Source organism: Xiphophorus maculatus, chromosome 4 (assembly GCF_002775205.1).
Source record: "Xiphophorus maculatus strain JP 163 A chromosome 4, X_maculatus-5.0-male, whole genome shotgun sequence".
In the NCBI taxonomy this organism is placed as follows: domain Eukaryota; kingdom Metazoa; phylum Chordata; class Actinopteri; order Cyprinodontiformes; family Poeciliidae; genus Xiphophorus; species Xiphophorus maculatus.
The window spans coordinates 4,406,584-4,422,005 of NC_036446.1; the positions used below are offsets into that span (position 1 = coordinate 4,406,584).

At 37.1% G+C, this 15,422-nt stretch overlaps 1 protein-coding gene across 1 annotated transcript in view; it reads left to right on the plus strand.

Moving 5' to 3' along the window:
- Nucleotides 1-1,369: 1,369 nt before the first annotated feature.
- Nucleotides 1,370-15,422, plus strand: part of nell1 (neural EGFL like 1) — a 230,372-nt gene continuing 216,319 nt past the window's right edge. The window contains exons 1-2 of the mRNA XM_023332459.1: nucleotides 1,370-1,649; nucleotides 2,091-2,219. Of these exons, the coding sequence (XP_023188227.1) occupies nucleotides 1,601-1,649; nucleotides 2,091-2,219 (178 nt within the window). The 5' untranslated portion in view covers nucleotides 1,370-1,600. The remainder of the gene's footprint in view (nucleotides 1,650-2,090; nucleotides 2,220-15,422) is intronic.

Consider the following 15,422-nt stretch of genomic DNA (forward strand, 5'->3'; position numbering starts at 1 on the left):
TGTGCACATTTTCGTAAGGCACTAACTTGTTCCCTGAATGAAGCAGGGAGCAACTTAGAGCTTCATTTGTATAGAAATGTCAATCAGGCATTGTTTGGAAAGACACTACTGAGAAAAGAATCAGTAATGAACTCGGAACAATACAAATAAATTCTGATTTTTATATGATTCAACTGTTATCTTTAAAGAGATAATAGAAGGCTTAAAGAGTCAGGCAGCTTTGAGCTGAACAATTGGTTTGTGTTGTTTTGTACTTATTAAAAGTCTGAAAAGCAGAAATTCTGCTGCCTGCAAATCTTACAGATTGCCTTGAAACAATTAAATCTCAACTTTGAGCTCCTCAGAAGCCTCAATTTCCAAATAATGCTACCTTCTTTTTTTTTTGTTTAGCTCTTGATCAGTGATTTGGCCTCCATGTGAATCCTGCTGTTTACAATCTAATTTGAGAGTCTGGAGTAGTGACCTGCATCCCAAAGCAGAAATTATGTCGTTCATTGTGTACAACTCCATTCTAGAGAGAAGGGGAGGGGGAAGAAGTAAATGTCCACCAAAAAACTCAGTTTTAGAATAATCTGAGAAGTGAGAATTTCTGAGCTTGAACAGTCAAAAATTTTCTAGAAAAACACATTGTTGAGTTTCAAAAGTCCAAAAATGTTTGCCTTTTGAGCTCCAATCTAATTGTTTCTAGAAAACCTGTAGGATCTGAAACTTTTTTTTTTTTACAGAAATGTAATCAATGTACAATGACAATAAAATGTTCAATAAAAAAAGAATAGGGTTCTAACTTAAATTGTGTTAATTTGTTACAGTACATGTAATGCAAACTAAGTTTATCAATGTTAATGTATCTACATGTACAGTTCCTGTTGTGTGGATGAAGGTAACCCAGACAACATGACGATGTACACAAATTAGAGGCAGGGATGAGTAGGAGTATGATTAATGGTTCACAATAAGGACAGGCCACAAGAGGAGGAAGGATGGAGCAGCGGTGAAAATCCCATGGCTGTTAGACGACGGAGAGGCGGAGAGACAATTAGGCAGATTCAGGAGCTGAGGGAACTGATCAGGAAATAAATTCCACCTTCAGATATTGCCCAAGAAAAGTGAGTTGGAGTTGTGAAATCTGAAACTTTGATAATTTTTTAAAGACGTATAAGAAAAAGGAGAAATCCACATATCGGTGAGATAATTTCCCACACTCTCCGCTCTCCGAGGTTTTATTTCAAACCTCCTTTCTCACCTTCAAAACCGGAACTTTCTGCCGTCTGAACGGGGGGACAGCCCGGGTTGATAGTAGCATTTACAGCCGGAATCTCTATCTGCAGTCTGGCTGTTTTCCATCTGGAGTAAAGAGCGCACGTTTCTGCCTTCTTATGCCGCGTGGAGATTGATCAGACGCGTGCAAACATTAAAGCGTCGCGTGCTTTTTCTCGGTAGGGAACCCCTGCGCTCGCGCCGTGGACCATTCCTCCGTTCATCTACATCCAGACGAGGTGTGAACAGCGCACAGCGCCAGACGGACCAGAGTTGTTGGCTGGTGTGGATTCACAGCGGAGCGCACAACTCGCGGACTCTGTACAACGCAACTCCGGCACAGATGGATATTTACGTAGCTCTGTTGTTGTTTTTCCTTTTCACCAAACCAGGTGAGCGCACGAAAAATGCTTGACCGCAGTGAGGGATTTTGTTTTAACTTGAGCTTGTTTAAATTTTTGGTCTCTTTCTCCGCTGTGCATGTTTGACCAAGTTAAGATTTCCCTCAGCGTCTTTGGATTTAGTGATTATTGTGTGTTGCATAAGTTACCTGCGGAAAATAGCGACAGAACTGACAGAGTAACAGATGAAACCTTCTACCTGCACCTTTAATGTGCGGTGCACCTACAGCCCGTGGAGAGCACAGGTGATGACTGCAGGCAAGAGATGCAGCGATACGAACAAAGTATCTACATAACCACTGCGCAACTTGCTCCAAAAGAGACTTGATAACAAATTTTGTTTTTATAATGAATGTTTTTATTTTTTTTTTAACTCTGTATTCGTTCATAATTAGATTCGTTTCCCTAACCTTCATCTCTCTTTCTGTTCAGCTTTTGGTTTCGGATCAGATCAAGACTACCAGATTGATATAATCAGCGAACTTGACCTGGCAAATGCCACTTATGGAATTACCCAAGTGGCTGGACTTCACAACGGCAGCAAAGCCTTCCTGTTCCGAGGTAATGACCCACATTTCTCTGCAAGACGCGTAACTCAAGTTGAAGGAACATTATTTTTATTCCGTGGCTCCGTGCGCGCTCCTGCACGCCCTCGGTTTTGTTAATTAGTGAGAGCAAACCCACGCAGCGCCACACCTTTTGGTGTCGGAGTGTGTTGAGTCAGACAACTCCGGGGAGCCTCCACTCATAATTACTCCACATTTAATTTGTCCGAGGCGGCAGATGCTCAGAGTCATTCTGGACACACTTGAGCGCGCAGTCTGCCTTGGATTTCCACCACACTGTGATTGTTTCTAATGCTTTCTTCTGTGTAATCCCAGCAACTGGCCGCATATAGCTGCCATCAGCTGCGTTTTATTGTGAGCATAATGAAGGGTGCACAGCATGTGGTCAGACTGTTTAAAGCCCTGGAGGGGAGGAAAGGATGAAATGACATTTTTCCTCTGGTTTTGTGTTTTAAGTAGTTTTTCTTTTGAATGGTGGGTTTTCCACTCTATGAACGGTTGCAGAGCAGGTTTGAAACTAGAGGCAGAGTTGATGGAGAGTGGAAGGACACAATGAGGGTATTTCATTCAGAGAGGAGAGAGATGGAGTCTTTGGATATAAAGAGAGGAGTTCTCCAAAGACAAATTGTTCCATTAATTAAAAGATGTCACAACGTTTTAAAAAATAATGTAAGTTTTAATGCAACAAACTCTCAAAAAAAGATTTATTTTGTTTGATTTTTGATCGTCTGCTGAATGTGCAAAACTTGACAGCCTGATGCAAAAATCAAAGTTTGCTCGACTCTTGGCAAAGTTAGACTGAGGCGCCGACTGACTGAAAATGTCAGCAGCCTCTACCAATTCTTTGTTTTTGTAAAACTCACAAAACAGCCATAAGCATAACGGGGATCTTTTGTGAACATGTGTTTGTTTACTATCTGTTCAAATCTGAGAGCTGCAACATCAGCAGTTTCAGTTGTTTTAAATCCGACTTATTCTTAGTCCTCTACTGCTTGTGTGGAGATTTTATATTTCTACAAACTCAATGTGATATGACATCTGTCTGCTACAGGTAAGAGCAATGCTAATGATAAGGACTTCACAGATCTGTGTGTGTGTGTGTGCAGTAGTTTTATTTTCTGGAGGGCTTGGCTCAGTACGCCACTGGCTCTACATAAATGAAGACCGGGCTGCTTGGCCAGCTCTACTGATGTAAAGCTGTCCAAGATTCTGGACTCAATACCACCAGGGACACACAACTGCTCTCACTTAGTTCATACACACAGCCCCTCCCTCCTCCAACCTTTTCTCCTGACAGTTTCCAGGATCCAAGAGTTTGTGCAGCAGCCAGATAGCAGGGGAAACAGCAGGGTAGTCCAACTGGGAATACTGGACTTGCTTATGTTGTGACCTAGTTAATACATCAGTTATACAGTCTCTGCTTCTGTCATGGCTTGGTAACCCAGATTGCTCCGCTAAGCGACACCAGCTGAAGTTCCATAAATATTTCATTACTTAAAAAAAGGTGATTGATATTTCAAAGCACCGTAACCACATAGTTAAACATCCTGTTGTAGAGCTGGTGTTTGCAATCACTGCAAAAACACAAAACCTTACCAAGTATTTTTGGTGTAGTTGCTAGAGCAAATATCTTAGGATGCTTGAATTAAGACAAAACTAACTTGCAAGTAACTTTTCAGCAAGATATAGAAACTTGTTTTAAGTCAATAATTCCTTTATAGGGATGAAAAAAACTTACTCCATTTGCATATTAATTCACTTATAACTTCCCCTTGATATTAGTTAATTTATCTGGGAATGGAATTAGTACTTTTTAATATAAATAAGGAATTATTTACTTAAAACAAGCCTCTAAATCTTGCTGAAAAGTTACTTTTAAGTTACCATACCATACCAACTTTATTTATAAAGCACTTTAAAACAACCACAGCTGATACAAAGTGCTGTACATCAAAACACAACATAACAATAAAAAAAACATAAAATAAAAACTTCAAGTTGGTGTCTTATTAGGATTATTATAATATATTTACACTGGAGCAGGACACAACAAGATGCACTCTTATTGTTTTTGTGGCCTGACTAAATTACTAATATTCACATTTTGACTTATGAGCATAAACCATGATTTTTATTGGAATTTTAGATGGAATTTTTTTTTGGTCAACATTTTTCCATCAATGTTTTAGAGATCTGCAGATCCATCCAGCAATATATTTGATTAATTTTATTCTTGTTTGGTCTTCTTAGTTAGATTGTCTTGGTGGGTTTGCATCAGTGTAAAACCCCTTTTCTTTTCAAATAATGACTTGAACAGTTTTCTGCAAGAGGCTTAGAATCTTGTTTTATAACAGCAGTGCTTTAAACTTTACGTTCCTCGTTTATTCTATGTTCTCCAATGGAATAAATGTCTTTACAGAACAGTTTTAAATGCACTAAGATTATGGACTCAATTTGTTATGTTGGATTGTATTTAGGGGCATCAGCTTTCATGAGACTAAATGCATATGCCTGCTGGACCTTTCAGACTTGCATTTGTAAAACAAATCATCATTCCCTTCCTCTATACTATTGAATTGTGTTCTCAAATACAAAAATGCTAAGTAAAAATGCATTAATATTCTGTGCATGTAGCATTAAAAAAGGTTAACAGAAATTGGAGCTAAATGATATGAGGGAAATCTATGATGTGGGATACTGACTCTGAATGTGAGTGTTACAGTGTAACTTGCAGTAAATGCTGTGGGCTCATTGTACACAGATCCCAGATGGTGACTATTATACATATAGAGATTTTTCAATAAAACCAGTAGCATGGTTTCATTAAAAGTGTTACATCTGGCCAAAGCTGCTATTTTGGCAAAGGAAAAAACTAAAATTGTAGCTTAATGACTTTTTGACTCTAATATCACTCAAAATATTTTCTGTTCTATCAAACTTCCTTTTTTTTTAGAGAGCACGACGATGATTTTCTAACATTTATTTCTGTTCTTTCTGAACTCATAATGTGAACAGTGACCCCCTGTTTAATAGGACCTACTCTGAACTTGTGATCCAATATAAGCACTAAAAGAAATGGAAATATTTCAACTCTCCCACTGTGCCGAAAGCATTGAACAAAGCTCAGCTAATTGCTAAGGTATTTGCATATTTGTTATTTTGCTTTTTGCAATTAAATGTAACAGACCTGCTTACATTGCTGAAAGATCCTATATACTGAATAAAGATTTTCTTTTTTCCATATGAAGCCTGACCTATATTCTTATTCCAGGTTGCAGCCCAGAGTGTCTGCCTCATTGCTCAGACCAGCCTTGGTCCTGGCTTTGCTTTAGATTTAAAGAAGTGGTGATTATAGTTTGTTCTTATGTTCCTGTGGGGGCATTTTGGTACTGCCGGATTCATTTTAGTAAAGAGTGTATAACTTAAATTTAAACAGGCCTCATACTATGATATATTTTTCTGTAAGGACTCTAGTATTGATTCATTAGCATTTATGGAGGAAAAACCTTGTTACTTTAACTGTTTCACTGAAACTGCAGACATATCATGCTTGACATAACTTCACCGCAGACAAACAAACCTCCAATTTTACTTTATGAACCAAGACATCAAAATACTAAAACTCCCCTCTTGGGGCAGGATGTCATTTCCAACCTGAAGAGGGCACTCTACCCTTTTCTGGTGTCATTTCCCACCTGAAGAAGGCACTCTACCCTTTTCTGGTGGTGGTCCGTTGTGGCTGCGAACTGATCTGACAAAAGCTGGAGATCATGACCTGATGAAGCCAACAGAGCCACGTCGTCTGTGAAAATCTGGGATCTAATCCTGAGACCACCAAATTGGAAACACTCAGCACCTTGACAGCACCTAGAAATTCTGTCCATAAAGATTATGAACACAATGCATGACTAAAGGCAAACTTGGCAGAGTCCAAAGCTCACTGGAAACAGATCTGACTTGTGCTGCGTTCAGACAGAGCGCGATTTGAGTGTCTGCTTTACATTCAATGTATGTCAATTTGGGACATGTTTGAAGTGTTTTGAGCATTTGATGTGTGTCCAGTATGGCCAACTTTGGGGTTAGAAAATCCATCGTTGGTGTCCTGCCAGGAGATGCAGGCACCGATGCAGATTAACAGGTCATCAAACTGGACTCAGATGAGATGAAAATAGCGATGAAAGCGATCCTTGTTGCCTTGCAAAACTCACAACACCTCTAGTGAATCCAAACATGGTGCAGAGACATATTTGCTTTCATCAAATAAAGGCACTCAATATTTCATCTGCCATTGTACAAAGAGACGGATCACTGCAGAAACAAAAATCTTACCAAGTATTTTGTATTTTTTGTCTAGTTTCTAGAGCAAATATCTTAGTACACTTGAAATAAAACAAAACTAACTTACAAGTAACTTTTAGCAAAACATATACAGGCTTTTTTAAGTAAATAATCCCTTAATACTGATGAAGAAGTACTTGCTCCATTGGCAGATTATTTCACTTATAACAAGACATTTGTCTCATGTTATCAGTTAATTTATTTGCAATGGAACTAGAAATCTTCCATCAATATTGATAAGTTATTTACAAGCCTCTATATCTTACTGAAAAGCTACTCTTAAGTTTGTCTTATTTCAAGTGTAAAATATTTACACTAGAAAGTAGACCAAAAATACTTTGTATGATTTTGTGTTTTTTGCAGTGAGAGGGAAAAAAAGGGATGAGGCTCCTCCCACTGCATCTAGAGGTTTTTTTCTTTTGCCTTTTTGTTTTGAAGCTCTATATCAGAAGTCTAACTTCAAAGTTCACGTGTCTAACTTAAGGTGTTGGATGCGTTTTTGACGTGCAAAACACAGCGTTACTGCTGACACAACAGCCTGTATCAAGGGGCCTTGTACCACTTTAGTATAAAAAGCATGTAATAGTGCAGGTTTTTTTTTCCCAACCGTTCAGGCATTTCCAGTCTTTCCATCTCTCCAGAACTGTATTATCTTCCAAAATGACTCTGTGTTTTCCTTCTTATGTGCATCTTCATATCTGACACACAGGTTAAGTAAAGCTTACTACAAAGTGACCTCTGATCATGAAATAGGCTACATGGTGAGGGCGACAGGATGGGTTTAGGAGTCACAACGCAGTTCCATGCTGTGCATTCTGTAAAATCAGCTGTTTGACATTAAAGAGCTTTCAAAACTATAGTTTGTAGCATCGAATTGAGCTCAATATTTCTGGACAGTGTATATCCCTCTGCTCTTCACCGGCTGTTGCACAGAATCATTAATGTTAAATGGTAACAAGTGCAGCTTTGATCTTGATTCTGTGAAATCTTTTCGTACGCCTCCTCAGCCTTTTAGGTCAATTATGCTTAACACATAACTGACTACAAAAAGGGGTTGTAATTAACGTCTAATATACCCTCCTGTTGATTCAAGTAAATTTTTTTCATACATAATTAAAAGCAAAAACCCGCACTATACCCCTGCATTGTTATATTTGCTTGTTGTCCCTGTTAATAAGCCTACTGTTGCGTGTAAACTCTACATCAAACAAAAAAATTACCTGCAACAGAGATCAAAGATGGATGTGTTTTTCTATTCTGAAGCACGAGTTACAGGCATCAATATACACTTAATGTATGTTCAACAAAAAATACACAAACGCTTGGCTTTACAGGGCAACTTCCAACTTTATAAAGGAATACTTTCTCATTGCTTATTATAAAAGTTGCAACTTTTAAGATTCCTACAAATGACTTTAAAAAGTTGCTTTGTATCTGGATGTATGCATTAACACTGACGTTTTAACACCTTTATTTCTCAATCATACTTAATGGGAAGCACAGTTAGAGGTTTTTGGCAGATCAAGAAAAGGTTAACTTAACAGCCTAAATAATAATTTATAGCACTGATCTACTCCTAAATGGCCACCATATTTGTAAGCTTTCCCTAATTAAACTCATAGTAAAGGAACAACTCTGTTTAATGAGAAACATGGATGTTATGACAACAGAAATACGTTATTTTTAGAAGTTTGAAAAAAATGAATCTACTAATGAGACAGTGTGACAGTCTGTTTGAACTTACATTAGATAAGATAAACACAGTAAAGATGCACAATAATTATTCACAATTAGTAATTTAACATATGAAAGCACATTTCATAATCTGTTTTGAATTAATCCCTTGAAAGAAATTAATTAATCCCAGCAACAAAACTGACATTTTCTTTGGACGTAAAATATTAAATATATGCTTCACTAATCAGTTAATTTTTGTTGTTTTCAACCAACCATTCTTGTTTTGCTCAATGTCGTATTAAAACCTAAATAACGTAATTTTGATACCCACATCAGACTAACTTTATTTTTCTTGAATAAAATTAGTTGAAAGCAGGAAAAGGTGTTCACAACCTCGTTTGTTTTCCTGTATTTTATTTGTTTGGTTTTAATGTGAAGATACAATCAGATCAAGATGTGGCTCATTAGCGATGTGCTACTTCTTGATGTTTAATTTACATTAAGTGTGAAATGCAGATTTGTCTGAGTAAAAAAGTCTTTTTGTGAAGATTAAATACATAATGGAAAAACCTTAAGATTTTTTATTTTATTTTTTAAAATTCTATCCACAGTGGCCTTCATACACTGTCATAAAAATCTCTTTCAAGTTCTGTCTTTGCAATAAATATCAAGCTACTTTATCAGATTTATTTTTTATTTTTTCTACCCATGATTACTTTTGAGGCTTCATTTTTGGTCCCAGTAGAAAAAAGTTCCGACACCTCTGGACTAAATGATGATTTTGACAAACCAGCAGGTATGAGATACAGGACTGAACCTCTACTGGGTCAGGCTCATCATCGTCTCTTGATGATGGGATCATGCTGAGCCTCCACATTGTGATTTTTGTGAATTTATAATTTATTAAAATATTTTCCACCTTAGTGGAATATTTTTCAATCTCTTTTCTGGTCTGTGGCTTGTACAGCAGTGTTACAGATCGGACTCATTAGTTTTCATCTCAACATCTTAATGGTATCTAATTAGCAAGTTAGCATTAGGAAGGAACGGACACCATTAAATCAGTCGTGTGACACATTTCGTCTTGTGTTTTAGTTCTTTTATTGACTGCTGCAGGTGGGAAAAGCCGGTTAATTTCACTTTCAGTGGCTAATTTTGTGTTTTCTCTTTTCAGTCACTGGTTCAACAGAATCTAAATGGACTAATGATTCGATTTTCAAACCAAACTGTGGCACAAAAACTAAAGGTGTTGCATTACTTTATGGTTTGAAGAAGTTCTACAAATTGTCAGACATAATTAAGGCACAAGAGAAAATTTAGAAAAAAGTCATAATGTTTGCACCTTGTTTTTTTATTTAATTTGTTCCCCTTGCACCAATTAATAAAACAAACCATCTAATCGACCTGTTTTTGCTTGTTTGGGCTATTTCGAGTCCACCTCCAGTAAAGTGCAGAGGAAGACCACGTTGCTTGTGGCAACAGTTATTTTCAAAGCTTCAGTAGAAAACATTGGCTTTTGCTATCAGCCTTTCCAGGAAATAAGTTAATCACAGAAGAACAAAGAGAGACGCCAAATTATTTACACATGAGATGAGTAAATGGAGCTGAGACCAACATGGGCGTAGAGGGAATTCACGGTTCGCCTTTTCTCCAACAGCAAGATCCCTATCACTTTCCACCTGGGCTTGATGTAGAAGTTAAAACTACTTTTTTTCCTCTTTTCTATTACAGTTGTTTAAAAAGCAATCAGGATGGGAAAACACATACATGTATAAACAGCAGAGTTGAGAAATGCACTAATCATGAGAATTGAAAGTTAATTTATTTATTGAAGATAAAGAAGGTACATGAATCATGCAAGGATGTTTAAGAAAAGCATTTTAGACAGTGTTGTGTTTTAAGTTGTATTACTGATCCTAAAAAATTTCAAAGTCTTAACAAAAATGGGGCACAAAGTTAACATTAATTACTGTCTGCAAACACTGCATGCTGCAGCAGCTTCCCTAATTATGTGCAGTATGTTTTCCTCACTGTCCTTTTGGAGCCATCAGGGATTACACAGCTGCAGCTTGGATGTTTTTTTTTTTATCTGACCAGATCCTGCATGTGTTAAAAAAAACAAACAAGACAAAACTTATTAATTTCTGGCTGCTGTTTGTGGCAGGTCTATCTGACTGAACAGTCCACTGTTGAGCTGAGTAAAAACTGGCAGAAATCTTTTGAAAATGATACAAGATTTTCAGACTTTTTCACTCATAAAATTCTTGAAAATATACTGTGTATTTGTAGATGGCCTCAACCTTTTGCTACCTTTTAAAGGCAGTGCGAACAACTCAAATTAAGAAAGAGAAACTTAAGTGTTAGTGACTGTAAATTTATAAGTTGCACTACAAATTCTCATTCTGATAAAGTTGTAGAGTTTTATTGATACCAAAACGTAAAAATGCTTTACTCTTAACTTTTTTTGCAGCCTATATAGTTTTGCTTTTACAATAACTCTGTTTAGCTCCATCTGTTTTCCTCGTACACGATGATGCTGCCACCACCATGTTTCACCACTGGCTGTCTTGCAATGTTAATTTTCTGTAGAATATTCTCCATATATGTAAAAAGTTAAATTCTGGTTTAATCTCTGCAGAGTACCTTCTTGCACATGTTTACTTTCTTCTAAGTAGCTTGTGGACAACTGTAAGTAATACTACTTATTTAGCCTTTTCTCTACATTGACCTTCCATTACATTTTCAGATGATTGCTCAAACAAGGCTTTTTGTATGAGTTAAAAACAGGGTTAGGATAAAACAGAAACCCACAACGTCTCACAATTTTATCCCTGACCTGTCTGTGTGTGTTTTGGTCTTAATGAACATGTTTTTCACCACAACTCTTATTTAACAACCCCTTGAGGCATTCAGAGCTTCTGCAGTCATTTTTCTTCTAATTCACAAAAATACATTACTTTGTTTACTTGCCCACTCTGAAACACATTGAACTTTGTGATTGTAACTTTACAAAATGTGAGAGTTGAAAAGGAATAAATGTTTTTGGGGTTAGCAGTAGAGATTAGTTGAACCCTTTCTGAGAGAAACTCTCCCTGAGTGGAGCCACTGTCGGGGGGGGGGGGGTTGCTGGTTGATCAAATGTTTGACTTGAAAAACCCTTAAAGTCTTGGAGCTTAATATGGTGGTTCTACAAAAATGAGTGTGAAGGATGGAGTGTCAGACTTTCAATAATATTTGAGTATCCTGGGGCCAATGTCAGGCTCAAAGATCTGTTTATGTAAAAACGAACAGGAATTAAAGGTAAATCTGCCATAATTTAGCAAAATATGACTGCTTTTATTGATTAATAGTAAAGAGCTGATTTAGATTTAATTCAGGTATAACCACTTAGATATTTGCATGTAGCACAAAAATTATTTTTTCATCCACTTGTTTATTCCCTTTAATACTCCCAAAAATGTACCTTAAGTTTGACATTATGCATTTTGGAGGCACATGGTGCTATCTTACAGCACAATAAAGTAACTGTTAGTCATAAAAATGTTGCATGTGTCAAATATAACTTGAAAGAAATTTGACTTTGCAATTTGATGCCTTGAAATTGAACTGCCTTTAAGAAGCTCCTACTTTTTATGACACTTCACCTGCAGCGCGCCATCAAAATGTTTCTCCATGATTCCGACATAAAGCTCACATAAATTTGACATATCGGCCCTTTTGAAAGAATAAAACATGACAAAATTAGTTATGGTTTCACGATAGGAATAGGATAATGTATTTTATAACCATTCTTATTTGAATTAACCCTTTTTTTATAATGACTGGTTTTTTTCTATCCTTCATGTTTTGATGCCTCTTTAAAAAGTCTACATTGTCAGCAATTTCTCTCCTAATGGATTAAGTGGGTGTTTTACCCACTTCTAGGCTTCTGATGGTCTGTCCTTGTCAAGACAGAGTTAGTGTTTCGATCAATACGAACACTTTCAGGCTTATTTTTATATTAACTGTGATTTAATCCATCATCTCTGCTGAGGAGTTTGAATTTATGATAGTATTGATGGCCAGATATGTTTTCTCTAGTGGTTTGCTGGCACATAATCGATGCACAAACGCCTAAACCACACATTTTTGCCCTTATATTATCATAAGACATGCAGGTGTTTCCTGTGTAACCAGGAATGTTGGAGGGTTAACAAGACAAGCCAAGAATCTCGGCGGGTTCCCTTTTTTTTCTGAGGATATCAGCGCTGTGCACGCTGTTCCTCTTTTAGAAAGTCGAAACATGCCAATCTTTGATGCGCTCAAGTTAAATGTTATCATGCTCATGTCAGGCGATCGGGTCGTCACAAGGTTTGGCTCCACTTGAATGGATCTGTCCGTCCTCTCCAGGATGGAGCTAAGCTGCAGGTAACGAAATAGAAAAGAAAAAAAGGCACATTAATGAGATCGAATTAGCACTTAATTGCCTAGGATACACTAAAATTACACAGTAGGCGGCTTACAGAGGAGAAATGGGTGACGACATATTTTGGAAATCTTGATAAACATGGATACACCAGGAGTATGGCTGAATAAAACAGTTTTAGTGAAAAAAGTATCTTCAGTGAAGCTTCTGCGTGAGTCGTCAGAGCTGTCTGGAAACTGAGAAATTTCTGTGAGGTCTCAGTCTCTCCTGCATCCATGTTGTTGCTATTTATAACTCTCCGCCCCCCCACACCCTCCATCTGACTGCGGAGAAGAGCTGGGTTGCAAGTGGCACAGATATTGCTGAGGGAGCCCCATGCAGCTGGGCCCAAGAGGCTGAGGGTAGTTCACAGCTAAGCCAGGCCACGACTCTGAAATCTGCGGCGCGCAATCCCGGTCGCCGAATCCAACAGAGGCTATCAAACCTTTTCATCTTTTATGCATGAGATTTCTGCCTGTCCTACTGCTAGAGGAGGCGAGACAATGGTCCCACCTCACAGCAACCTCAGAGGAATTATTCAGTCTGAATTATTCATCGTACATGAGTGTGATATCTTTTAAAGAGACAGACGTGTCTTTATTGGCCCCTTGATGTTAAATTAAGAGCAGAGCACAGAGACATTGACTAGACACACCACACACCAAGTCCCTTTTTATTTGGAAGTAGGAATCATCATCTTGTCACAGACTGACTTAAAACCTACATAATTTGTACACAATATCATCTTTTTGGGTCAAGATCATGAATGAGACTTTACATTTACTGTAAGATTCTGTTTCTTAGTTAATGGCTTTGCTGTGAAGCTGCGTTGTACTCCAAAGATTAATTGTTAGATTTTTTTTCAGAGCTCTGATCTTGTGCTGTTAAAAATCTACATAATTACCAGCATTATTTGTTTTTCAGACTAGACTTTAAAAAAAAGCTTAAGTGCATATTTAATGCTTTATGGTGCTACAATTACAGTTTAAACCAGATGTTTATTTACACTGTACAGCAGAGATAACCATTTTTATCATGTTCTTCCATTAAATATTTATTTTTTCCTATTTATGAGAGAGCATTTTTCTTCAAAAACTTGAATTGTCAGATCACAGGAAATGTTTCTAATACTGTTGGCAAACTATTTTTATGCTGCTTTTGGAGTAATGACTATTTCTCAGAGTGGCCTTTCAGTCCAAGTAGAGATGAAGCTTGTTTTTCTGTAGATAACTCCACTCACTTTTGCTTCTGTTCTGCAACACAAATCTTAAGAAAACGTGTATTTTCTTATATGGTGTGTATAATATCTGGTTTCAGCTGTATTTTTAAATTACATCCTCCAGTTGCTATTTCAGTTTCTCTCCCTTTCATTGCAAATATCAGAATATCTACATTCAGTCAATATTTATAAGGAGCTGTGTTTTCTTTTCGTCGGCTTCCACCTCAGAAGTTTCTGGTTGCTGAAGTCAAACATAAAACTATCCTTGAAGCTTAATATCTTGCCTCAGAATGAGTTTCTAATCCCTTTCTACAAAACCGTCCTTCCAGTCACAAGATTTCTTGAAGAACACAAAACTGCAAAATGTGACACTGGTACCAGAGGAAAGATGGTAAGCAGTGATGTGTAAACACCGTATAATTAGTAGTTGAGGGAACCTCAGTGTGCTATGTTACATGTTTATCAAAAAACACCCGCTAATGCCTGTGTGCACACTTGGAGGAAGCTAATCCCTTCTCCAAGAAACCATTACAAGTGTCATACTTTGCACATACTGTATTGGAAGACGGGCTGCATCCTCTTCTCCACACTGTCAGGCTCTTGCCAAAGGAAGAAAATTCTCTGTATGGTGATTTAAAGAATCAGCCTGGTTAGGATTATAGCAGTTTGGCAAAGTCTGGGTGTTTTTCTTCTCCTGGATGTTTACGTTAATGTTAGTGGGTGGCTACATTTTAGTGTATCACAGTACATGTTGGTGTAACATAGCACTACACTCTCATTTGTAAAAGGTTTTGGGTTCAAATCTCACCTAAACCACAAATTAAGGTACTTTACGACGGCATATTGGGGTCATTGCAGATGGAACAACAAAAAAAGATAAGTAAATTTCCACCAAAAAATTAAGAAAATTTCTTTGAATTTTTTTTCCTGAAAAGTCAAAAATTTGCTAGGAAAAACCCCAGAAAAATTCAGAATCTCAGAAATTTTCTAGAAAAACAAAACTGAAAATGCTCAAGTTTCAAGTGGTGAAAATATTTTAACATTTTCTGAGAAAATCTCAACATTTTCAGTCAATAATTCTTTGAAATTGATTAGAAAGTACTAGCTCCATTGGCAGATTATTTTGTATACAACATTGGAAATAACTGAAAGTGAATTAATGTGCCAGTGAAAGTAATACCTGTCAATATTTGCTAAATAATTAGAGTTATTTATTTAAAACAAACTCATATCTTCTAAATGTGTCATATTTCAAGTGCACTGACATATTTGGACAAGAAACTAGGCCATAAATACTTGGGAAGATTTCATGTTTTTGCAGTGTATCTATCCTAAACAATGTGGTGGTATCTGCTCTGATGATGCATCTTGCATGTTAAAAACCAACCGGATTTCCAGTTTCGCTGGCTGTGAAACAGAAAAGGGGAAACGATAATAGACAGATAATTGTCCAGACTCTGATCTAGGCAGGAATATGAGGTCAGTGAAAAGTTTTGCATTACAGCGATAAACGACTTTCT